We start from the raw sequence: 24,421 nt of genomic DNA, 5'->3' as shown, positions 1-24,421 counted from the left end.
CCCGCCGCCCCTGCCACACATACCTCTGGCCTTTAAAATCATTTTATGAAGAATAGCACAAGCTGGGGTTTATGTTTGGCCAACTAAACCCCGCCCCTGAGAGGCACACAGCACCCCCACATCACCGGCTGTTTATCCCTCAGAGCGGGGCTCACAGCGATTGTGAAGCCAAGACAAGTGCTGGGGCATGATCACAGCCAGAGCAACGGGTCTGTCCTGTTCCCTGGTCTCCTCCCTGCTAGAGTTGGGATGGAACCGTCTTGTTTCCTTTCCGCACGATGGCGGGAGGACTCTTCCAGGGCTCTGTCTGGGGCATCTGACTGACCGGTGTCCAGCCATCTCTTCTTTTGGGGTTTCTTGTACTAGAAGACAGCTGGGGCGGGGATTGAGTTTGGGCCACCCCAGGTCTAAGGTTGGTGGACTGGCGCACCACGAAAATGTTCTGGGGTCCTTCAGGGTTAGGACTCTTTCCCTGAGGCCACTAAATACCTCTGAGCTGTGACCTCAAGGAAGACAGAGATTGTGTCAGATGGAATGTGTCCACAGAGGTGCATAATTGCGGCTGGAGTTTGTGAGTGTGTTTCACCTGTGTGTGGATGTGTGTCTCTCATCAGATGTGTGCTGACCCCCGAAGTCTATTTCTAAAGTGCACACAAGAGGTTTGAGTTCTAACTCTATCTATGATGCTCTTGGCCTCCATCGTACCCTATCCCTATACCCAAATCCCATAAAAAAATTATCCCAGCCCCTTACCCCCTCCCATCCTTATCCTCCACATATCCACCTTTTTTTAGACCCTGGGAAAAGGGCAGGATGCCCAACCACTTCCTTGCTGAGCTGAGAAGAAGGGGGAAGCAGAAAATCTAAAGGTCTGGATTCATGTTATATACAGGTCCTTCCGGCCTCCAGCCGCCAGTCTCTGAGCTTGACGCATCTCCCCAGCCAAAGCCCACAGGGAAATGCAATGAGGTATTTTAAAGTCCTGTTCTTAGCTTCTGAGCCCAGAGTTGAGTTCCGTTCATCCAGGGTGTCCCTGAGGACACCATGGTCCTCCTAGAGGTCCTTATGTGCCACCCCAGGCGTCTCAGAAGCTGGGGGTGAAGGGTCATGGGAAAGGAGACGCAACAAAGCTGAGGCCGGAGATGGTGTTCCTTCCTCGCCACCCTCTGGCTCTTGGCCCACTGTCAGGCAAGGCTGTGGGCAGAAAACCAGTCTCAGCAATTGCTCACCCCTAAAGAACAGGCAGGGACCACCCTCCAGGAGCACAGGCAAGAAAAATGTGAAGGTGGGAGGAGATCCAGGGAGGACGGCCAGTAGGCTCTAACGAAGGGAAAGGAGTCCCTCCTCCAGGTCACTCAGACAGCCCTTCGGGTGACTCAGTTTCAGTGCTGAAGAGTTCCTTGTAGAGTGGAGGGAAAGCAGCTTGGACCACGATGGGGTGGAGATGCTGGAAGGTTTGCAGCTTTTCCACATGCTGGCTACACAGGCTCCGAAGCTTCCCCTTGGGCGGCAGCTGGAGGTGGGTTAACAGGGGAGGAGGGTCAGTACCCCAGCCTTCTCCCCAGAGCAAAGATGTCCTCTCCTTCCTGGACTAGGCAACCCTCCTTGCTTCGCCCTCCGCACTTGGCACTGGGGCAGTGGCTGGATTAGGTCCCATCACAGTGGGGGTATGTGTTTAGGAAACTGGAGGCACGCGAGGGCTGCTGCGGGACAGGTGTGTGCTTTCTGAGTGAACCCCCAATCACATTCTTGCTACTCCTACAATGAACCCTGGTGAACGCTCTAACTCACACTTTCTACTCGTACAATAGTGAGACCCTGCGACTCTGTTGTAGCCTATCGCGTGCCTCTTGGACCTTCGTCGATGCTGTCCTCCTCACCTGGAAGGCCTTTCTGACTCTTTGCTTGGCTAAGGCTTCCTCACTTTCAAGTGTCACCCCTCTGGGACTGTTTCCCTAATCACCTCTCCCTGCACGAGGGGCCTTTCCTTTGGGCTTCCCTCTGTGTAGGTAGCACGTAAACACCATTTTAGGAAAATGGTCTAGTTTCTGCCTTTCCACCCTTGCTAGGTTTAATCTCCTTAGGTAGGGTCTCTCCTTGTCTCCCTCTCTCTGCATCCTCTGTTCCTGTCATAATGCTTGGCATATGACAATGCTCAGGAACTGTTTGAATTATAAACAGTTTCCAAGCAGGTACCCAGCACCACCAGTACTCAGCCAGAGGGGAACCAAAGAGGCCCAGAGACCCATGAGGAGACAGAGGCGGGGCGACCTCGCTGGGGAAAGGCTGAGAAAACCATTCATCTTCTGCAGCTTCCTGTATAACCGAGCTCGGCTTGAAAGGACCATCACTAGCTGCCCCCCTCCCCCCGCACTTAGTTTCCTAGGAAAGGGGCAGTCAGAGAAGACCAGGCAGCATAGATCTCTTGATGTCTCTTGGATTCATCCTCCTCATTTCTCCTGGTTTAGTCTGAGTTTGTCCGGACTATCACAATAGCTTCATCTCCCCATCCGTCCGTCCATCCATTCATGGATGGTTGAGAACCTACTGGGCTAGGCACTGTGATGGGCTGTGGTGACATATCACTGGATAAAATAAAGTAGAATGAGATAAAATGTCTAGCTTTATTAAATGCCTATTCTAACGAGGGAGCCAGAAAACAAATATATAATATGTCTGAGAAATTCTTAAAGAACAATAATGCAGGGTGAGGGGTGGAGGGTTTTTTGCATCAGGCTGTCAGGGGAAACCTCCCCAGAATGAGGAGATGGAGCAAGCCATTTGGAAGACGAGGGGAAGAACCTTCCAGGCAGTGGGAGCAGCAGGTACAAAAGCGCTGAGATGCCACCATGCTTGAGGTGCCGAAGGAATAGCAAGGAGGCCAGTGCTGCTGGAGCAGGTGCCCGGGGGGGCAGGGGGAGGAGCGCAGGGGAGGAAGGAAGTCGGGGTCATAAGGGAGACCAGTCCGCCATGACAGACTCTAGAGCTGCCGCTCAGCGGGATGGGCGGGATGGGCGGCTACAGCAGGGCTGAGGCCTGGGCTGCTTGGCTTTGGCAGGATGGACCAGCAAGGGCCAGAGGCCTCTTGACAGGCCACGTAAGAACTGATGGGGAGGGGCGATGGTGGGAGGTGGGGGGGGGTGTATTCTGAAGGTGGGGCCGACCAGACGTGCTTCCCAGCTGTGCTCCCAGCTCCAGTCTCTCCTTCCAAGCCTTCCGCCCAGACTTGAAGTTCTTTAGGGTATAGACTGTGCTGTAAGTCATTTCTCTGTCCTCGGCACCTAGCACTCACTGTGCCTGGCACATAGCAAGGGCCCATTGCTTGAACGATTACATAAATGCTTCCCCTATGCTGCTTCCAAATTAAATTGCCTAAATAATAGCTCTGATGACATCATTCCGCTAGCCTCCCGAGCTCTCCATTGCCTGGAAATAAAGCCTTCCCTCTTGAATATGGCACTGGAAGTCCTCTCTGATTTGCTACCTGACCTAGTTTCAAGCTTGTCTTCTGCTACTTCCCTGCCCTCATCACTCAATGCCAGCCCCCAATCTTACGTGTTAGTCGGAATGTACCATGAGCTAGTCCCCATATATGTACTATTTTGCCTCCTTATTTTTGCTGACTGTTCCCATAGCCTGAAATGCCTGCCTCACCCCCATGAAGGTCTGTTGAAATCTGACATACGTCATGGCCGACTTTAAATGCCACCTTCCTAGGAAGCATTAATGTCCCACTCCGAGTAATACTCCAAATTATTTTTAATCCCTGTTCCATGCTGTCATAACATTCCCCCAATATCTCTTATCAACGTAACCTATCAGGGGCACAGGGATATGGTGGGAGAGCACTGGGATTAAATCTTGCATTTATTACTTACCAATCATGTAATCATACCATTGGACTAGTTGCTTAAGTCTCATCGCTAAAAGGAGGTTTTAATACTTGTCCTATTGACTGAGGATGACAGCATGTCTGGGACAGCACCTTGTTCATCGCATTACTAGCGTAGCACATACCGTGTGCTCCTCTGTATTAGAGTTACTGGTACACGAGCCACTTTGTACCACACTCAAAACCCCCAGTGAGGGCACGGACCGCCTCCCTGTATCTTCCCATTCCACAGTACCTTGCACAAGCAGGTGCTGGGTGAGTGCTGGCTATATTAAGCCACATTATTTCCTGTCGGCCCTTCCCAATTCCAAGTTCTCTTAACTTCCCGTCTGTACGCACATGGAAGTGACAGCTCACCCCCTTGGTCCCCATGCCGCTGCAAGCTCTCCGGCGCAATGTGGCACTCAAGCACTTCCTACTCTGTACCCTTGGAGCCTGGCCCTCACAAGCCCTGGTAGCCCAGCTCCGGCGCTGGGCCTGAGCTCCTCCACCTCAGGGACTGCTCCTACCTTTGCCAGGATGCCTTGGCGGTGAGTCTTGTAGAGATGGTGATGAAAAGCCAGCTCCAGGTTGTGCTGCAGCTGCTCGACTTTCCTCTTCTCTTGGAGCCCTGGCCGGTCTGAAGGAGGGCATGGGACCACAGCGAGAACAAGAAAGAACATGGACATTAACTTCCCCCGAAAGGATGTATCACGTGTGTGCTGGATAGCAGCCTTCTCGGCTGAGTGCGTGTGCGTCCTGGTTTGATCATGAAGAGCTCTGGGGCCCGGGGCTTGGCTAGCTGTCTATAAGGAAAACTGGGGAGAGATGAAAGAGATAAAAACATCCAATCTCCTGGGACGCCTGGGTGGCTCAGTCAGTTAAGGGTCTGCCTTCAGCTCAGGTCCTGATCCCAGAGTTCCAGGATCGAGCCCCACAGCAGGCTCCCTGCTTAGCGGGGAGCCTGCTTCTCTCTCTCCCTCTGCCCCTTCCCCTGCTCCTTCTCCCTCTCACCTTCTCTCTCTCTCTCTCTCTCTCAAATAAATAAAATCTTTAAAAAAAAAAAAAAGAAATAAATAAAATCTTTAAAAAAAAAAAAAAAGAACATCTAATCTCCTGACTCCAAGCGGCCTTCTCCCTGGTACCCTGATATTTCATATAGCCCGTTCAGTGCTAGGATTCCCCTATGAGGGAAAAATGAGACAGAGCCCTGTCGCCTGGCCAAGGATGAGCCCGATAGCAGGCTCCACAGCTGCTTAGCGGGGAGCCTGCTTCTCTCTCTCCCTCTGCCCCTTCCCCTGCTCCTTCTCCCTCTCACCTTCTCTCTCTCTCTCTCTCTCTCTCAAATAAATAAAATCTTTAAAAAAAAAAAAAAAAGAACATCTAATCTCCTGACTCCAAGCGGCCTTCTCCCTGGTACCCTGATATTTCATATAGCCCGTTCAGGGCTAGGATTCCCCTATGAGGGAAAAATGAGACAGAGCCCTGTCGCCTGGCCAAGGATGAGCCCGATAGCAGGTGGCCGTGGTGAAGCCTTCTAGGCCAGCAGCAGGGCCTCTGCAGCCATCTGTGGCTAACTCCAACAGACAAACCACTTTTGCCCTGGCTCCATAAAATAGCCAGAAATCATTTTTTAAGTCTTTATTTCTAATTCGAAGGACGTGTTCATGTCTCTACTCATCGGCAGAGCCAGACAACGGAGAGTCTTGATCGGGAAACTCTGGTTAGTAGCTCGACCCACTTCCCAGGTTCTCCAAATACTCAGCGTCCCCTGGCTCAGCCCAGCCTGCTCCGTTCCCGTGTAGTGGGTATCCAGAGTCCTGCCACGGCAGCACACCGTCTCCAAATTAGCTCGCGCACAGCAGTGATTCCCAAGCACATAACAATCACTCGCGGGAGGCTGTAAAAAATCCTGGTGCTCTGGCTGTGCCCAGATCAATGACCTCAGAGTTTCCGGGAGTGGAACCCAGGAAGAATCACTTTTCAAAGCTCCCCAGGTGATTCCAATGTGTGGCCTCACCGGACTCACTGACATGAGAACTCATGAGCAAATGAGAATTCGGGAAGTGGTGCAATTCCTCTCACCCTCCTGGCTACCTGGCTCCCCATTCCTCCAACCCCACCTTGGAGGGTGCTTCCCTCTTTGAGGCTCCTCTGAATCTTCCTTCTGCTCTTTAAAGCCATTTCCCAGATTTAACCACATTCGAAGGTCCAGACCCTTCAATATCCGTTGCTCCCCTGCCACCTGAGTGTCCCCTAGGCAAGCCCAACGACACTCACTAGCATTGATGAGCACAAGGGCTGTGTAGAGAGCAATCTCGTCCTCGGAAAAGTGCAAGGAGCTCAGGGAGCGGGAGAAGTCGAAGATAGAACTGATGAGCTCACTGCAGCCTGAGGGAGAGAAAAACCAAAGAATGAGCAATGTGGGGGAGGCCACGGCACCCGAGGACACCCACCCTCTTGGTGTTTGGAGCAGAGGGGTGACCTGCCCTGAAGAGAGGGTGCCTGGGTCTTGGGACTCTAGATGGGCTTGCCATCCAACTCCTGTCTCTCCCATTTCCCCTGCCCCTCACCCAAGGCTCGAAACAGCTCCATGCCACCGTATTTGCCTTCGAAAAACACCGTGTGGTTGTCAGCGTTGTAGGCCCGGCACATCCTCACCAGCACTACTTCCATTGCTCCTGGGGAGAGGGGGGGACATGCAGGCAGGAGTCAGGCAAAGCCAGGGAGCTGGCTCTGTGCCCCTCAGTGTCCTGCTCTCCCTAAGCCGTCTCCCTCGCTCAGCCCCGCCCCGCTGCGTGCTCGGTCCCCCTCCCTCCAGGCCTGCCCCCCTCCCTGGGCACCTGCTTTGAGAAGCACAATCTGGTCATTCTGGCAGAGCTCCATAAAGCCTGAGAGCCTCTTAGCGAACTCCACCACGTACTGAATGGCCTCGGTGAGGCGGTGGGCGCAGCGTTCCCACATCTCCCACATGGACTGGAAGGAAGGAGGAGGGTCCCACTGTAGCCCCGTTTATGACCTGTCGCCCTCCCAAGGCCCTGGGAGCCCAGACTGATAAACTGCGGGCGTGAGGTTCAGAGCTCCCACACTCTCCGCTCTGGCGTGTTCAGCCTATCCTCAGCACAGATGCGCACTCGGGGTCAATCCCTGTCACGTGGCGCGCTCACGGAGCTCCCACCAGCCGCTGGCCTGAGTCAGCTGTCGTGGGGCAAGAAAAACATGGGAGAGGCAGCTTTGCCCTCAGAGTTTGCATTTTGATGAGAAGAGAAGCACATACCCCTCTCCCCAAAAAGACCGGCCCAAAGGTCTTAATAATGTAGAGAGGCAAAACTTCAGTGCCAAACGAGTGTTTTTAGAACAGGTGGTATTGTCAAGAGTGTGACAGAAAAGGGCATAAACTCAGGAGCCCGGTAGATCTGAGTGTAGCTGCGGCTCCATTACTGTGGGACCTAGAGTAAGTGTGCTCACTTCTCTGAGCTCGGTTTCCCAGTCTGTTAAGAACAGAAATAAATGCCAGCCTCATGGGTTGCTGTCGTAACGATGGAGGGTCATTTATGGGAAACATTCAGTACTGGGCAGAGAAGGGGCGTTTAACGAACGGTGATCAGGGTTCCGACTACTGCTGTCATTGAGAGGGGACAGGAAAGGAGAGTGTACCGAGGGCTGTACGCACCAAGGTCTGGGTGCTGGAGGAGGGAGGATGAAGGCCCGGCAAAACGTTTACAGACAGGGGAAAAGGAAAACCTCTCGCCCATCTGCTAGGGTATAGACACACACACAGACGCACAAGCATGCATACACCCCATTTTAAAAATGGGTACGCACTTGTGTCTGTCTGTGATAGCCTGCCTCGCCCTAGCCCACTAGCACGTGCAGGTACCCCTCTCTTCCCTGCCCCCCACCCCCTCCCACATGGTCTCTTGGCCTCACCTTCCTCTGGTAGCCGGCCACCTCCTCCCGGGAGAAGATGTTAGGGCGCTGCCGGAGCAGGTCCTCCAGCCGCAGCTGACACGTCTCTCGGTAGGACTTACAAACGTTCTGCACCAGGTGCTCTGAGGCCGGAGGAGGAAGGCACAGGCCCCACCTCAGCCAGCTGCTACCCTACCCGTACAAAGCGCGCTCCTCGTCCTGGCCTACCCCTGCTCTCCCTCCCCTCCTCGACCCCGCAGCTCCCTTGGGCTCAGGATTGGTGTACATGGGGTGCTGACTAGGGCCCCTCTCTTGGAAGCCCCTCCCTCATCATCCCTACCCTCTCCGCCACCCAGCTGCTCACCAGTCTCCGTCAGGGAGGCATAGGACGCCTCCGTGGCACTGTGGAAACTGGGGCTGCAGTAGCCGTCCGGGCCCCGTCCTGGTTCCTCGAGCCCAGGATGCCCGGCATCCTCAAAACGAAGTCCACATCTGTCACGGCTCAGCTGGCTGCCTGTGCTGTAGAAACCCTCACTGGCCTCAGCCTTGCCCCTCTCGGGGCTGTATTCCAGGTGGTATGAGGCCCCGTCAGGCCCGGCCTTGGCCAAGCTGCTCAGGTAGGAGGACCCGGAGCCTGGGGCTCTCAGGAGGCCAGGGGGGCAGGCCGCGGCCTCAGGCAGGTCGGGTGAGGAGCCCAGGGGAAGCTGCCCATCCGGGAGCCCTACGGGGCAGGCGAGGGGGTCGGCTCCCTGGCCCCCCGCTGGCGGGGTCTTGGCCACCTGTCCCCGCTGCTGCTGTTGCTGCCGCTGCAGCTGTTTCTGCACCTCGGCATGCAGGCTGTCCCTCTGCTTCTTGGACATGCGGCCGAACTTGACAGCTGAAAGAGGTCAGGGATCAGTTTTCAAGGCAGGAGCACAGGGGACAGGGCAGCATCGACAGGCATTTTGACCATTACAGAATTCACTTGCTCTTCCCTGAAGAAGTGGCTCCAAGCAGAACTTCTCCAGTGTGGCCTAAGAACCTCCCCTGGGGGCCCCCACTTTTGCTCGAGACCCCTCCCACCTCTTGCAGGTGTTTGCCGCAGGACTGAGTCCAGCCCAGGCATTTCGTCTCCCGAGCAAACTCTCCCAGCTGGAAACCAGCTTCTGCTGGTAGCAGAATTCAAGTAGTAAGTCTGGACTGAGGACTCTGGCCTCCTGATGTTGGGGCTGGGGGTGGTCGAGTTGGGGGCCTCGAGCTGTATTGGGGTCACCTCGCCTGTCTGGGAGGGTCGGAGGAAGAGGAGAGCCGAGAACACAGGTCTCCCTGTGGTCAGGCCTGCAGGCTCCCTGGTGACCTAGATACTCACCACAGCCCAACCCAGGCTCCGCGGCTTGTTTCTGAACATCCTCTTCTGCTCTCTCTTTCCTGCCTTTTCACTCCCCCCACACCCCTCCCAGGTGTGGGGGCACAGCCCCTCGCCCCGCCTGCCCCTTTGCACCCCTGCGTGTTTCCTTTCACTTTGTTATTTTGGGCGCTGAAAAGTGCTGACAGGCTCTTTCTGGCTCCTCATCACCCCAGGCCTCCCCCAACCCCGCCCTGGGCTCCCTCTGTGGTGATGGGGGCTGCGCTGAGGCAGTGGGCGAATATCGAGGAGAAAGGCACGGGGAACAGCAGCCCTCCCCACCCTCCCACCTTCCAGGTGGTTCTCCGGCTGCCTCGGGCTCCAGTCCTAGCCACTGTCCTGTGTCCCAGCATGGGGCTGGGGGGCCAGGGAGATGGAGCTAGTACTGCAGCCATGGGGCAGGCGGGACGAGGTGCGAGCTGCATGGTAACTGGGACGCAGGCAAAGGGAGTGAGGAGAATCCGTCCCGGGAAGAAGAAAGTGAGGAGTGTGGGATGTTGGGGAAAGGGGCTGTTCCAGCAGAGCCTACCGTGGGGACCACGAGGAGCTTTGGTGAGGTGCACCCCCTTGGGGCATGGCCAGCGCAGGCCCCACGGAAGGACGTTTCTACAGGGTAACCCCTGCCTGGCACAGCAGGCCAGGCTGCCTCTTTGGAGGCTCCAGGGAAAGCCCGGGGGTCTGCCCGGTTGGCCTCACCATCTCGGGACATGCCCAGGGCCAGGCATTTCTGCAGGCGACAGTGCTGGCACCGGTTCCGGCTGGTACGGTCGATGGGGCAGTTCTGCTGGCGGGTGCAGGAGTAGACCACGTGACACTGCTGGCTCCGGCGAAAGAAACCCTGGGGAAGGCAGGCAGAGCCCTCGGCTGCCAACCCTGGCCAGGCCCAGCCCGGGCCCCAGGGCTTCCAGCCCAGGCTCTGGCCGCAGTTTTCCCAGACCCTACGACCAGTCCGTTTTCTCTCCTCCCTTTCTCAGCGACCATACAATTGCCACGCAGTCATGTCCCCAGATTAAGACAAGGCCCTCCTGTGTGAGGCACTTCTCCAGCAGCTCCCCAGCTGCCTCGGGAGACCATCCCTGGAGTCAGAACGAGGGCCCCAGAACCCCTTCTCCCCGCCTTGGAAGGGACTCTGTGTGTGTGTGTGTGTGTGTGTGTACGCGTGTGCAAACGCTCACCTTGCACCCCTCACAGGTGATAACCCCGTAGTGGATCCCAGATGACTTGTCCCCACAGATTTTGCAAGGAATCACTTCAATTTGTGCTGGAAGAGAGAAAGAACACACGGTCAGCCCAGGGACCTGACCCTGGTAGATCCAGGGACACGATGCTTCCCCGCCCCGCTCCAGCTTGCTCTTCCCCTCTCGCAAAATGGAAGAAGTGCAGTGCCGAATGCCGCTCCGCAAAGGGTCTGGGGAGGCCGTTTTCGGTCTCACGGGGCAGCCAGGAGCTGTGTCAGCCCTGCAGGGACAGAAGATACCGCTGCAGAGGGGCCACCTGCTCAGCCCTTCGAGTTGAAAAGCTCCAGTTGCCCCCCTCCTGCCGGGGGACCTAGGAGTTCTCGCTGCTTTACAACACCTGCTTCCCGCCCAGGGGGCTTCCTCTAGGCCACCCTCCCCCAGCAGACTTTGCTCCCATGGGCAGAGGGTGAGGCATGGCGGTGGGGGGGGGAGACGTGGTGTGCCAGGCAGGAGGCACCTGGGCCGGGTAGAGATGCCGACCATCCTCAGCCTGGCAGGGAAGGCTCAGGGGCCAAGAGGACAGGGTCCGCAGAGTGGGGCCCAGAGAAGGTAAGGAGGAGTGAGGTGGAGCCCAGCAGACGGCTCAACAAGCCATGTCTGTCAGATGCTGGCGATTCAGGGCGAGAATCAAACAGGGCGCCGAGGCCCCAGGCCCTGGAGCAGAGAGTGGACAGCTCTGCGTGAGTCCACATGGGAGAGTGTCTGTGTTTATGGGCCCAATTGTATGTGCACCAATCATGAATGTTAGCTCTGCCTGGGACTAGAGACCATTTCATTCAACCTTTGTCCTTTTTTTCCTTTCCTTTCCTTTCCTTTCCTTTCCTTTCCTTTCCTTTCCTTTCCTTTCCTTTCCTTCCTTCCTTCTTCCCTTCCCTTCCCTTCCCTTCCCTTCCCTGTCCTGATGGAGGAGGGTACACAAGGTGGTTGGCCCAGGTTCGTGCAGCTAGTTTGCCCCAGAGCGGAGTCTGTACCCTAGCTCCCCTGCTTTCCATTACACTGTTCCGTGTACATGGCTTTTGGGGTCCATACATCAGTGGGCATGTTGGAGGGTGTGTGTACACACGGAAGGTACGTGTAATTGTGAGCCAGCGGGCACACCTACCTGTTTGTGTGTTAGTGTGTGTTCATTGGCCAGTAGGACCCCCAGCTGCCCACTGAGCTCATCGTGGCCTTTCAGGGCTCCAGATACTTCTCCTCTACTTTGCCCTGTCCCTGTCAGTGCCACAGCTCTCTACTGAGTTTCAGGGACTAGCAGTTGGCCTTATCCCAGCTCATCTTTGAAGGGGAGTTGGGATTCCCACTATGTCAGGGGTTTTCATCCATCCCAAGGGAACGGGGGTCTCTTCTCTGCCATTGGGGCCCTACTGCCTCCCCTTTGAGTGGGGAGGCTGAGGCTGAGCAGGTCAGAAAAGTGATCTAACGCCGCAGCCCCAGCTCCTCTCTGACCGGCCCCCAACCACGTCCCAGCCCAAGGGTCAGTGGAGGCAGCAGCTGGCCTGTAGGGCAAACCTGGGTTCCGCTGAGCTTCCCTCTGGCCCAGGCCTGGACCCTGGTCGTGTGTAGGGCCTCCTGACGTGAGGTGGGGAGGGGACTGTGGCTTGCCCACCACCCCCTGAAATTTTGTTTGCCTCATCTTGAGACCGTCCTCCCCTCAAGCCGGCTTTGAGCTGGGGCAGAGTGAACAGCCACCTCATGGGGGACAGGGCCTGCGGCTATCGGAAGTTCCTCCACAGGAAGCCTGTTCTCTCCCCACCTCAGCCCCCACTTGCCTGCCCAGCACCCACCCAGGACGCTGTGATTGTTGGGGACAGATGGCAAGTGAGCCTTTCAGATTCTTTCCAGTAAATGAAGAGCAGATTGGAATGCACAGAAGGGAAGAGAGAACAAGAGGGGACTGGTGGCTGGAAAAGGGGCAGAAAATGTGGGGGCACCTGTACGTCAAGTCACTTAGATTCTCTAGGCCCAGGTTCCCTTGTCAGTGAGATCAGGATAGAAAAGGACATTGCTTGTCCATGGGATGACGGAGGTAGGACGGTAGGCGTGATGACATTACCCGTGGAAAGCGCTGTTTGAGAGGCAGACTGTACGTACGCTGTTAGCACAGAGCAGAGCTGAAGGCGAAGAAACGCAGCGGGCCCTGAGGCCCAGCAGAAGCGCTCGGGCCCCATAGCGTCTGTGCTCGCCTCCACACCTTCCCCTCCACCAGCGTGGGTCTCTCTCCACAGTGGCCCTCGGCCCAGAGAGGGGAGAAACCAACGTGGGTCACCCAAAAAAGTAAGCAGAGGGGAGATTAGGCCAAGCCACAGTGGGAACTCGGACTCTAGCCCAGCAGGCAACCACAGGCCTCCCTGCCTCTTCCCTTCTCCCAGAGCCACATCCGCGTGCGTGTGTACGCCAACCACACAGGTGACCCAGACACATCTCTCCCCACCCCACACCTGACCCACCGCTGGTCCCGGCCCCAGGAGCCTCACAGCACTGGAACCCAGACCTTGTTCGTCTCATGGGATGACGTGGCCAGCCATGGACACCCTTCCCAGATACCTGTGCCGGGGGGACGCTGGAGTTCGGACCCCAGCCACCAGGCCAGCCACTCTTTAGGGTTCCCCACCCACAGGCCCCCAAGGCAGAGGTGCACGGTGAGGCGGGAACACAGAGTCAGAGGTTCTGAGCTAGAGAGACCAAGAGGTTTGGGACTGGCAGACAACAGAGACTTAGACCCTGAGATGGAGAAACAGGTGCAGAAACACAGAAAAACCCACAGTGATGTCCTGGCCCCAGTGCCCTGCCCCTCACCCTGCCTGCACCATCGGGCCCTCTGCTCCCACTGCTCCCTCCTTCCCCTGCCACCTGTACTCTTTTCAATGCCATCTGCCTGAAACCTCAAAGAGAAAGTACCGGTGCGCGTGAGCGTGACTTGTGGAGGCGGGGAGGGGGAACGGGAAGGGCTGGCAGCCGTGGCAGTGGGGTGAGCAGGAGCTGAAAAACACCTCGGATCCCTCACCTTCACAACCTACCCCTGAGCCCCTGCCTGAAGCAGCAGGTGATGGGAACCCAGATTGGGGAGGGGGAGCTGAGTAATCACAGGATTACTCAAACTGTTGCCCTGGAGCCTGGCCTGCCAGGAACTTACCATCTAAGGGCCTGACGGTGCCAGGAACTCGAACCAAGCAAAGGTCAGGCCTGTCTAGGCCAGCCCCTGAGGCCCCCGCTGCTTCAGGAAGATCTTTGTACCTCACCGCTGCTCTCTCCCAGGGCCCGTCAAAGGAAACACTCCCGTTCCCAGGAGACAGAAGTGCCTACTAGCTCATGAAAGCTCCTGAACACATCTAGTGACTGCGTGACTCTAGCCCTTTGCGTCTCAACTAAGATCACCAAGGGATCTTGTGAACATTTCGCGAGCAAGTCCCTACTCACGTCTGGGGCCCAGATTCTGCATTTGGACAAGCTCTGGTTGGTGCCCACGCTTGCTGGTCCTCAGCCTACACTTTTGAGTAGCAAGAATTTAGTCGTCTTGGGCTTTTGGGCCAGGCTGCGCCTCCTGGGGGATGAGGATGGGGTTGGCCATCTTTTCCCCCAGCTCATTCTCGTGTCTTTTCCTCAGCCTGGGAGACCTCTAAAGCTTCATCCTGATACGGTACTGGGCAAGGAAAATGAATCTCTCCTGGGTTGCTTCAGAGACTGGAGTCCCCCAGGGAGCTCATTATGTACACCTCCTATGTGGGCAAATCCGGTAGCGACAAGGTGGTCTGTCTTCCCCTCCCTCAAACCCCTCTAATCTCACCCTTCCCACAGCTGTGAGATTCACTGATAGTGCTCTCTGAATGCATCCAGAGCCTGGCCCAGTGCCACCTTAGGAAGCCAGCCCTGGGCCTTGTCCAGGTGCCCTACGCCACAGAGAGGAAGTGGTAGGAGCAAAGGAGGGGCTCTAACCCAGGGGGATCTCTCCCCTCAAACCCCAGAACGTCCCCCAGCCCTGCGGGAGAGTGGATGCAGTCAGAGGAGCTGTGGGGCTTTATCTTCTCCTGGTGCTTTGTCAGTCTCCAGCTGGGCCTTCCTTCTCTTCTCTTTCTCTCTCCTCTTCTCCAGTGGACAGTGATTAAGGGGGGATAGTAATGATAGACATAAGCCTGGGCCAGGCTCCGCGTACGTGTCTCATTAATGATCATGACAACCCTGGGAAGTAGGCATTACTTGCGTTGCCCCTGTTTTACAGATGAGAAAGCAGTCCAGGAGGGAGTAAGTGGCTTGACTAAGGTGACACAGTCTGATGTGGCATATGTGCCATTTGAACCCAGGTCTCTGTAACTCAGGAGCCCATGTTCCCACCCGTTAAGCCATACCCCCTGTAAGGATGAGATGCCCACATACGTCGAGGAAATGGGATAGGGGATAGGGGACGAGGTTACTAGCTGCAGGGGAAAAGTGCGAAGAGTGGAGGTGGGCTGGGAACAGAATTCAGAGAGGACCCCCCGTGGAACTAAAGCTGGAACTGTGTCTACTGTAAAGACCCACAGGGACATGGTTCCCTCTGTCCCAGCTCTTCCTCTGCAGCGCCCACCTCCTCCTGCCTTTACTCGTGTCTTGGGGCAGGCTTCCAAGGCCAAGGTGGAGCAGCTCGCCTGACCGACAGAGTCCCTTCAGGGGTGTGGACTGGCTTTTGTGCATCTCAGTAGGCCTCTGCAGAGATGAATGAGTGAATGGGAAAGAGGAATGCAACTTTTTTCTTAGCTTAGCTCCCCCCAACCCCCTACCGGCACAGAGACCACAGCTCTGGCCAGGGGTCCCCTGTGTACCCCAGCCTGTCACCAGCCTCCCTCCCTTCTCAGCTCTCCTTCCCACAGCTTCTGCAAAGCTGGAAACCACACTGGTGGGTGCCACCACAGGGGAGCGGGAGGGGGAGGGTTGGTGGGGGGCCAGGAGAGAAGCCACTCTACCTGGCGAACACCACTCCCAAGCCAGGGTGAGAAGTTTCTGCTGAGACATCCAGATCCCAGGGCTGAGAAAGTAGTGAAGCTAAAACTCAGGTGGGCGAGGGAGAGTCTGGGGTTCTGAAAAGCCACGAAAGACAGCCAGCCACCTGAAACCCCTCCTGGTGCCCCCGCCACCCCCGCAGTCTGGGACAGGAGAAAGGAGGGGAAACAAAAGAATTGAGTGAAAACAACCAGTGAATGGGGGGAGGGGATGAATCACCAGGAAGAAGCTCTGAGGAGTGGGAGCCCCAAGTCACAGTCAGCGGCTTCCCGGCCTCCAGGTTGTATCTCTCTTCCACAGGGCTCTGCTGTTCCAGGACACATGGAACCCAGGGACACTCCGGCTCTGGAGCTGAGGCCCTGCCCTGTTACTGACCCTTCCCCAAACAGACATCCCCATCTGTTCTGAGCCCGGAGTCCCAGGACAGCATTGCAGGCGCAGTAGGAGTAGAGGTTAGATCTCAGAAGGGACTAGCCATGCAGGACGAGAGGAGACCCCAGGGCTGTCTTCGTTAGGACAACTCTTAACATGGGAAAGTCCCTGCTCCCTGTTTGAGTCAGGGGCACAGAGGCAGGGCAGGGGAGGGAGCCCCTGGGAGGGGTGGGGATACCAACACCCACGCTTCACTGTACGGGACAGGCTGGGATGCTCCGGCTTCTAGTACCTTGGGCTGGGGGTGTTTGGGATTCCTGTTAGGAATGGAAGAGAGGAAAAGGCAAAGGTTCAGGGGTGATACAAGGAAGGAGGGGGCCCTTTGTGAAGTCTTCACGTGGCCCTGGGCTCTCAGGATAAGAGCTATGGCACCCTGGGGACCTGGACTTCTTTCTGGCCCACTGCTCGTCATTATTGTGACCAGACTTGGAAAGATGAGGGCACAGCAAAAACAGGCATGCCACCTCACACCTGCGTGCCCCCCACCTCGCCATCCATACCCAGTACTGGGGCCTCACGCCTCTCGGCTCCACACTGGCCATGTCCTCGGAGAGAGATGGCTAGAGCCACCATCCCTCTGGCTGGCTGGGAGTCTGGCTAACGGACACTTCCTCTTTACTCAGTAGCGGGTCGCCATGGCAGGGAGCTGTGCGATCCTTTCAGAACCTCCATGGACTCCATGCCTCCCCCTCTCTGCCTCTCCAGCCCCGATCAGTACTCCGCGTCTCCCCTAGGCTGCCCGTCCTCCTCCCTCTGCATCTCTCTCTGTGTCTGCGTACCTTTCCATCTTCTGTGCCCCACCTCTGCCTCGGGTTTCACACTGCGATGTTTTGGCGGTATTTCCTGGTATTTCTCCATTTATAGCTCCATCAGGACACCATTGGCCTCTGCACCGCTCTTTATTTCCTGGTCTGTGTCTGTCCCTTGGTCCCTGGGTGTGTCGCAGTCCCCAGCCCCCAATGTGCTGCCTCTCTCTGGCTATGGTCAGAGGGCGTGGAGGTGGCTGGCACTCACTGGGTGTGTGTGTGGCGTGGGGGGGGGGGCAGTCAGGTAACCTGGGGCCGTGAGATAGCCAGAGATGCCCAAGTGAGAAGGACCAGTGGCATCCACCCCCGGATCGGAGGGGACCCCCTCTCCTATCTACCAGCCTGGATGGAGCTGTTGGGGGGATATCTCGTAGAAGCTCCCTCATTCAGTCCTGGGGACTTCGGCTCTCCTGCCAAGCCCCTTGCTTACTAGGGTGGATTTGCTGACTGGGGGCCGTTTCTGGGAAGACTGGTTTGCTAACCTTTGCTGCTAATCGGAAGGAGCTAGAAGGAAACGAAAGCTCCAAAGGGCCCCTCCTCCTGTGGAAGTTTTTGGCTCTTTTCCTCTCCCCTCCTGACCCACCCCAGCCCATACACCTGCACTGCGATCTTGGTCCCAAGCTCACACTTGTCTATGGCCTCCTCTCCATCCATGTCCTGTGAGAGCTGAGATGCCTTCGCTCGCCTTGGGGGTGCTCACCTTGGGGACCAGGGCTCTCTCCTTGGTCCTGGGTCCTCAGAACTGGGAGCCTCTCCAATGTTGGTTTTGTTTTTAAGTTCAGCTCTCTAGTTTTGCTGATGAAGAGACCAGGGCCCAGCGGCTTGCCTGAGGCTACGTGGCTAGTCAGTGACAGAGCTGGCACCAGAACCTGGTCTTTAGACTCTCAGCCCATGGGTCTTTCCAGGTCCCAATATGGCCTCCCTTCCGTGGTTTGTGGGAAGACCCCAGGTTGAGGCTGGGGCTGCCTCAGGCCTCAGGGCACAGGGACATGGGCTTCCCTTTTCCTTATTTGCCCCCTGCTCCGAGAGGCTCTCTAACTTTCCTTCCATGAATACAGGGATTGTCTGACTTACCCGTCCTTGCGCTGCTAGAAAGCACAGGGGCCCCAGACATCTGCCCACTAGCTGCTGACCCCACACCAGGGAGGGGGTGAAGCTGAAGGCTTTCTGCTCCCGTCTCCCCTGCCCTATCCCCCTCATCAGATGGGTGACTGAAAATGGGCACACACGCGCACACATGCGCTAAGACCTGGACGTGGGGTTCTGACCCTCTCTACCTGCCCGTCTGCCTTGCCTCTCCCTGTCCTGCTGCTTCAGGTCACAGCAGCCCCTCGGGCTCCTCTTTCACCCCCCTCGGGGGCAGGTTGGAGGCATGGAGGGAAGCCCAGCAGTGGGAGTTAGCAGCCTCCCTCTGCTACAGCGGCAGGGGCAGGATCAGGGGCGAAGCACTGGCCTCACAGGGTTCAATCCTTTCTTGTTAAACGAGCGCCAGAGCCCCTCAGCTACTCCTGCAGATCCTTCCAGGGCCCACGACAGAGTCGTTCCTCTATGGCCCCGTACTACCCTGCTCTTAGACCCTTAGCGACTCCACCTGTATCCCAGCAGACACTGGCCTTGACGGGGACACATGCTGCCGGCAAGAACGAGCACTCAGCTTTGCTCACACTGTCCCCAAGACACCCCTCTGTTCCAGAGGCCCAGGGATGACAACAGCATCCAGGCTTCCCCACTCCCAGGTGGCCCCATTCACTTACTTCTCATGACTGAGCCTTGGGCTTTGCCGCCTTAGCGCTCTGTCCTCAGCAGGGGCTGGTCCAGGGATGGGGCACAGCTGGCAGCTGGGTTGGGGGTGAGGCCCTTTCTGCAGAGCCTCAGCCCACAGCTCTGCACCTAGCTCTCTCCCAATTCTTCTGGGCCAGGGGGGTTTAAGCCACCACCACACAGGTGGCCCAGTGACAACCCCCCCCCCACTGCATCCCCACCCCCTCTGGGGTGCAGCGAGTAGGATGACAGGCGCCCCACGTGGCCAATCTGGGCCTGGGGCAGGGTGTGAGGGGCGGGGCAGCCAATTGCAGGGGGCGTTGGAAAATTCCAAAACCACATGTGACAGCCACACGCGGTAAAAGCTGTTTCCACCCGCCAGGGTAGTTCTGGCTGGGGAACCAGAATGGAGCTCACAGGAACCTAGCCAGGTTCCTACTACCCCTCCCACTGAGGACCCGAGCCTGACACTCTTTGCCAGGGATGTTTCTAGAGGTAAGTCACAGGATGCCTGCCCCGGGGGCAGGGGCTTGTGCCACCTGAGACCCTGTAGACTGCCAACAGCCACCCAGTGGGGTGCAGTCTGGGAGGCTGCCCCACCACCCACCCTGCTCATGCCCTCCCTACAGACGTGGTTCATGCCCTGGGGCTAGGGAATAAATGATAATAGAACCAGGACTAGTCATCAGACAAATACCCGCTATCTGCAGGAAGTATTAGTCTGTCAGAAGTTTCCTCAAGAGCAAAACTGAAATTGGAATGCAGATAATGATGATAATGATGTCATGATGGTGATGGTAATAATAATAATAATGTTTACTTTGTGCCAGAAACACTTAAGGTTTTATATGGATTATCTAATACTCACAAAATACTTTATGAGGTAGGTACCATTATCCCCATTTTGAAGATGAAGAAAATGAGACACAGAGAGGTTAAGTAACTTGCCCAAGGTCACACAGCTAGTAAGTGGTGGGGTCAGGGTTCAAACTGAGGCAGTTTAGCCCCAGATCCCACTTGAGGAATGGGATGGTTTCTCTGGTTCAAGTCTGCTCTTGAGGGTGTCTCAGCTTGGGAAGCCTCCGGGCATGTGAGTCTAGAGTTTCTTGGCCTGCGGGTCCTTCTGAGGGGCTCTCTCAGCCTCATATCTGCTCTGTGAGGTACCTCAGCCTGGGGGTTCCCTCTTCAGGGCCCTTCAGTAGCTAGGCCCTCTCTTGGTCTGGGAGTCCCTCCTGGGTTCTTCCTTCTTGGGCTTGTCTTGGACCCCCTCCTTGGGGTTATCTCAATTTGGAACCTATTTTTCTGAGCCTGCCACCCCGGGGGAGTCATTAATCTCTTCTGGATTCTCTGCAGCAAACTTCCTAAGAGGCCTCTGATCTTGCCAGGCCTCTAGCAGCTCCTCAGCCTGGTACAGGCCTTGCCCTGCTGGCCTGCCTCTAGCTCTCAGGACCCGGGCAGTGGATTGCGGGAGGGGCTGTCACCCCGGCTTCTCATAGGACACTCTGGGGTGGGGGTGGGGGCATGATCGCACAGGACCAGTGGGCTGGGAAGGGGGAAGGGGGCGTGGTCCTGGCCAAGGTTTCTGCGGTAAGAGGTTAAGGTAGGAATGGAGCATAGCCTCTTCCAGTTCCAGCTGCTCCGAAAGTCCCCCATCTCCCTCCCCACCCACATATGGTCCCTGGCTCCCATCCCCCAGCTCACGAGCACGTCACTCCTTGACCTGCTTTCCTCCCAGGGCCCTGCTCAGCATTTCCGTGGGGCCCTGTGGCTAGGGGCAGGCGAGGCACCGATCAGGATTGTGCTGAGCAAAGCAAGCCCCCACCCAGGAGGATGTAGCATCCTGGATGGCCCCCCAGCCCCTGTCTGCCCAGCTCAGGGACCAGGCCATGCTGTTGCCTCTGAGACTTCTCTGCTTGAAACAGGGAGGCTGTAGGCAATCTTGGAAGCTAGAGCGGGCTCAGTGAGCTCTCAGGAGGAACTGGTGGGTAATCCAGGGAGCGCCGTGGAGAAATGCGGGTGGTCTCTCTTGCCCCAGAGTGGTCCTCGGGCCTCATTAATTCAGGGCCATATGCTTATGGAAGCCTTCCCCCAGAGTACCCTCAGGCTGTTAAGGGCGCGCATGGCCCTGATAGGATATGAGCTTTGGGACTGAGGCGGAATGGGTGAATAGTAGCTTCTCCCACAAACTAGGGGGATAGATCTGATGTGCTGAGAGAACCCTAGAGAGGATACATACTCGCCAGTATCCATTGGGAAGTCCTTCCTGAGCTCTAGCCCCCTTCCCACATGCTGTTGCCTCGGTCTTTCAGGGCCCAGAGTGTCCCTGTGTGTCACGTTTCCTACAGAGGTGAAGGCTTTCCCGCTCTCCAGCTCTGCGCAGCCTGGCTCGTTCGCACCTCGGGACGTGTTAACCACCGAGATGAACTGCAAACAGGGCTCAGCTGCCACAGAGCCTGGTGGTGCAGGCTCCCTGCATCCCTGAGGCTGCCCCTGCCTCCTCCTGCTCTCTATCTCCCTCCTCCCCTCTGCGAGCTCCTGTGCCTCTGTCCAGCACCCCTCCTCTCCGACTCCCACGGACTCCTTTTATAATCGTTCTCTCCCCGCTCCTCCTCCTCCTCCCTGCCGGCTTCCCCCTGATCTCCCCTGGCCCTGCTCTTGAGGTTTCTTCACCCATCCCCCTGCTGGGCTCCCCACCTCCCCTCTTTCCCTAGGCGCAGTCTCTGCCCGGCCCCTCTGTGTCTGGGCCTGCTCGGAGCCGCCTTTGTCTGGTGCATACCCCCAGGAGCCCCGCTGAATTCTAGCCATGTCTCCACACCCAGCACCAGCTGCCGCCCCTACCCTCTACTCACAGGTGTGGGTCTTCTTTGCAGCCAGCAGCTCTGGAAAGAGAAGAGAGGGGCCGGGGCCAAAAGCTGAAGACCACGGGCACCAGGAGACACAGCCCTCCCCATCACAGGCCCCATCCCACCTCGTTCCTTCCTCCAGAACCTGGGGTCTGAGCGGAAGGTGGGACCCTCCTCCACAGCACCCCCTCTTCATCCTCTGCCCCTCAGGTCCTCAGAAGCGCCAGGCTTCTCACTACCTCTGGGAGTTCCCCGGACTATTCCTTCTCCCAGAATGCCCTTCCTGACACCCTGGTCAGCGTAAAGCCAACTTCCCCTCATCCCTCAGGCTTCCGAGGCCCCTCTCCCCGGCCCTTGTGCTGACACTCAGCACTGCGCTTGGTTTCCCGACACTCCCCACGTTGTTACCTAACTGCTATCATTGTGTCATTATCCATGAAATGAGGCTCTCCCGCTAGCTGGGAAGCTGCCTGCCTCATTGACCTTGTGAGTCCCAGAGCCTTCATAGTGGCGGGCCCATTAGAGGCCCGCGATAAATATTCTGCAGCCAGAGTTACATCTCTGTGGGAGTTAAAGCTTTCGGTTGCTTATTTGTGCCTGAAAGCCCCTAGGACCACCAGAGGTGTGGAGGTTGAGAGTAAGACGCTGAGGATGTTTGGAGGAAGAGGCAGGAGAGCTGTGAGCACAGACCCCGCTCTGCCTTCCCTGGCCTCTGGCCCTCCAGCCTGCAGAGGAGGGAATCCCTTCCTCGGGTTGTCCAGGCAGAGAGCAGGCAGTAGAGTGCCCAGGTGGGCTGACGTGGGGCGGGCAGGGATGCACATATTTCCGAGGGGCAGCTGCTAAGGGGGAAGCCTTAGCTAGAACGTCGTGGCCGCGGTGGTGGCGGTGGGAGTGGAGTGGGTGGGGAAGGTGGTCATTCATTTACAGCATTTATTGAACACCTACCGAGGGGGCCCCTGGGAAGAGGCTTCCCCTGCGAGACCTTGGTCCATTTCCTACAACCTCACAGCAGCTCCTCATAGAGCACGAGGCCAGCCTTTTGTCCCCGACAAGGAAAAGCCCTTATGTCCTCTATAGTCTCCCTAAACTCTGGATCTGCTCTCCTGTTCTAGTCTTCCTTCCGCTGCGCAATCTTGGACACCTCTCCACCATCCCCACACACTGTCCCTCTGCCCAGGAGATGCTCCCCACTGGTGGCTTCCTCCACAGGGCAGAGTGGGGGTGAACGGACTAGGAGGGTTGGGCTCTGCTGGGGTGGGGTGGGGGAGGACTGCCCAGGGAAGGAGTGGTTCCATCCGGCCCCTCCCCCCTCCCCCTGATCCTGACTGGCCCCACCCAGCTTCCTCCCTGACGTGGCACCCTCTCTCTGGCCTCCAGCCTTGCACCTCAGAGCAGCCCTGGGGTGGGGGTGCTCCCCTCGCCCGCCAGCTGCCTGCCGGGGCAGTGGACTTCTTCCTCCACCAGGTGGCCCCAGAGCCTGCCGGCACTCACTCCCTTCGGTGCTCATAGCGGACCAAGCATGCGGCCGCGGGCCCTGCTCTGAGAGGGTCCCTGAGTTAGACCATGCGTGGGGCCAAAGACTGCCTGACTCTGTCTCCCACTGCCTGACATTCTCAGCAGAAATGAAACCCCACACTTCTGGGACAGTGGGGAGGAAAGTGCCAGGCTAGTGGGCACGGGCAGCTGACAGGGTGTGGTTGCTTCCTCCCCCAGCCCTCAGTCTGTCACCCTTAAAGGCAGGACAGGGTCCTCCATTGGTGAACAGAAGGCGGAGCGGCCAGCCTTCCAGCCACTGCGAGGGTTCTGCCGCCTGAGTAAAGCAGTGTTACCAGCTCCTCACAGGGGGCGCATACGCTTGGGAGGGCCTGCCCACATTCTGACCCTTCCTGGGCTCTGCTCTTCCCCCCACCCCACCCCGCCCTGCACCTGTCTCTCCCTTCTCCACTGCTCCCTTTCTTTCCTCTCCATGTGTTTCCTGCTTCTCCCAGTTTCCATGCTCTCCTCCTCCGCTGTGTCCCCAGCCCCTCCTCCTGCCTCTCCTGCACTTTCCATCAAGACTGGCCTGTGTCCCCTGCCAATCCATCTCTCTCCTCCTTTCTTGTCTTGTCCTCCTCCTCCTCGCTTCTTGACCAGACTCTTCCAATCTCTCTCTCTTCTGAACCTCCTGGCAAGTCCTTTCCACCTGCCTGCAGGGCCATGGGCCTCTTACCCTGCGAGGCTCGGTGCTGTCTCTGTGGGGCCCTGTCCATGGGGCAGCTCCCTTGGTGCCGTCCTTGCTGCCCTGGCTGCCCAGGAGGGCAGGGAGCAGGGCCCAGGGGAGGGAGGAGGGAGCAGGGAGGGAGCACCTGGCCCGTCAGCAGGCAGGGGAAAGGAGTGGCTGGCAGAGTGGCCTGGCAGCGGGAGGGGACGGGGCGAGACCAGAGGAGCAGAGTTTGGAGCCTTGAGGAGAAACAAGTGAAGGGAAGGGGACTAGCATTTATTGATCACCTACTGTGCGCTAGGCCCTTTGCCAGGCATTTTATGTAAATCTCTGATTTTCTTCCATCCTCGCAACACCCACCATTATTGCAGATTTACCCATAAGCTACATGACGCTCAAAGATATTACTGACTCGCCCAAGGACAATACGTGGCTGCACTGTGATTTGAAGCCAGGTCTTTGTGACTTCAGGATGGCGTGTCTTCTACCTGACCAAGAGAGGTGACAAGAACGGGGAGATGGGGAAGGGAGGGCTTCTTTGGGGGGGATTGTGCTGCTTCTCCAGGATGAGGTCAGACTCATCCCACGGTTCCTCCGTTTCTTGAGGCCTCTGCCTGCTTAGCCCCTGCACCTCGCCGCCCTTCCCTAGAATTCCCTGGCTTGCCGATGCCTCCGTATTTTCCTGGTCTGTCAGGGGCTCACTGCAGGGCTGGAGGAGCGTGTGGGGGCAGAGGAGCATCAGGATAGGAGGGGCCAGGAGAGGCCACACTGCACTAGTTGGAGGAAGCAGAGCCCCCAGACTCGGTGGGCTTCAGGGCACAGTGAGACCGGTGCAGGTCCTGGAGGCCACTTCTCCCGCACAGCCTCGGTCCAGAGTTTGATTAGCTGGGCCTGGCTCTCCTGGTTACCCAACAGGCTGGCTGGCCAGGGGCCAAGATGCAGCGGGGCGGCTCCCTGGCACCTCCTCCTGCTCTCACTCCCAGCTGGTAAACAGCAGAGCGGG

The 24,421-nt window shown here is 57.4% G+C and overlaps 1 protein-coding gene across 5 annotated transcripts; it reads right to left on the bottom strand.

Moving 5' to 3' along the window:
* Positions 1-26: 26 nt before the first annotated feature.
* RORC (RAR related orphan receptor C) lies at positions 27-23,542 on the bottom strand. 5 transcript variants are annotated; one of them, XM_048220596.2, is made up of 12 exons: positions 15,596-16,060; positions 15,340-15,401; positions 14,964-15,082; positions 10,340-10,425; positions 9,861-10,002; positions 8,145-8,657; positions 7,802-7,923; positions 6,715-6,847; positions 6,445-6,552; positions 6,152-6,262; positions 4,402-4,511; positions 27-1,513 (listed from the first exon to the last, which is right to left on the bottom strand). In XM_048220596.2, the coding sequence occupies exons 5-12, from the start codon at positions 9,871-9,873 to the stop codon at positions 1,352-1,354; spliced, it is 1,272 nt and encodes a 423-aa protein (XP_048076553.1). In that variant the 5' UTR covers positions 9,874-10,002; positions 10,340-10,425; positions 14,964-15,082; positions 15,340-15,401; positions 15,596-16,060; the 3' UTR covers positions 27-1,351. The 5 variants fall into 5 exon arrangements, with proteins under 5 accessions (XP_048076553.1, XP_026342483.1, XP_048076552.1 ...); XM_026486698.4 differs by lacking the exons at positions 14,964-15,082; positions 15,340-15,401; positions 15,596-16,060 and adding exons at positions 21,225-21,254; positions 23,428-23,542; XM_048220595.2 differs by having other exon boundaries at positions 15,340-16,066.
* Positions 23,543-24,421: the final 879 nt, after the last annotated feature.

This window comes from Ursus arctos, unplaced genomic scaffold, assembly GCF_023065955.2.
Source record: "Ursus arctos isolate Adak ecotype North America unplaced genomic scaffold, UrsArc2.0 scaffold_12, whole genome shotgun sequence".
In the NCBI taxonomy this organism is placed as follows: domain Eukaryota; kingdom Metazoa; phylum Chordata; class Mammalia; order Carnivora; family Ursidae; genus Ursus; species Ursus arctos.
This window is presented reverse-complemented; position numbering and strand designations above follow the sequence as displayed.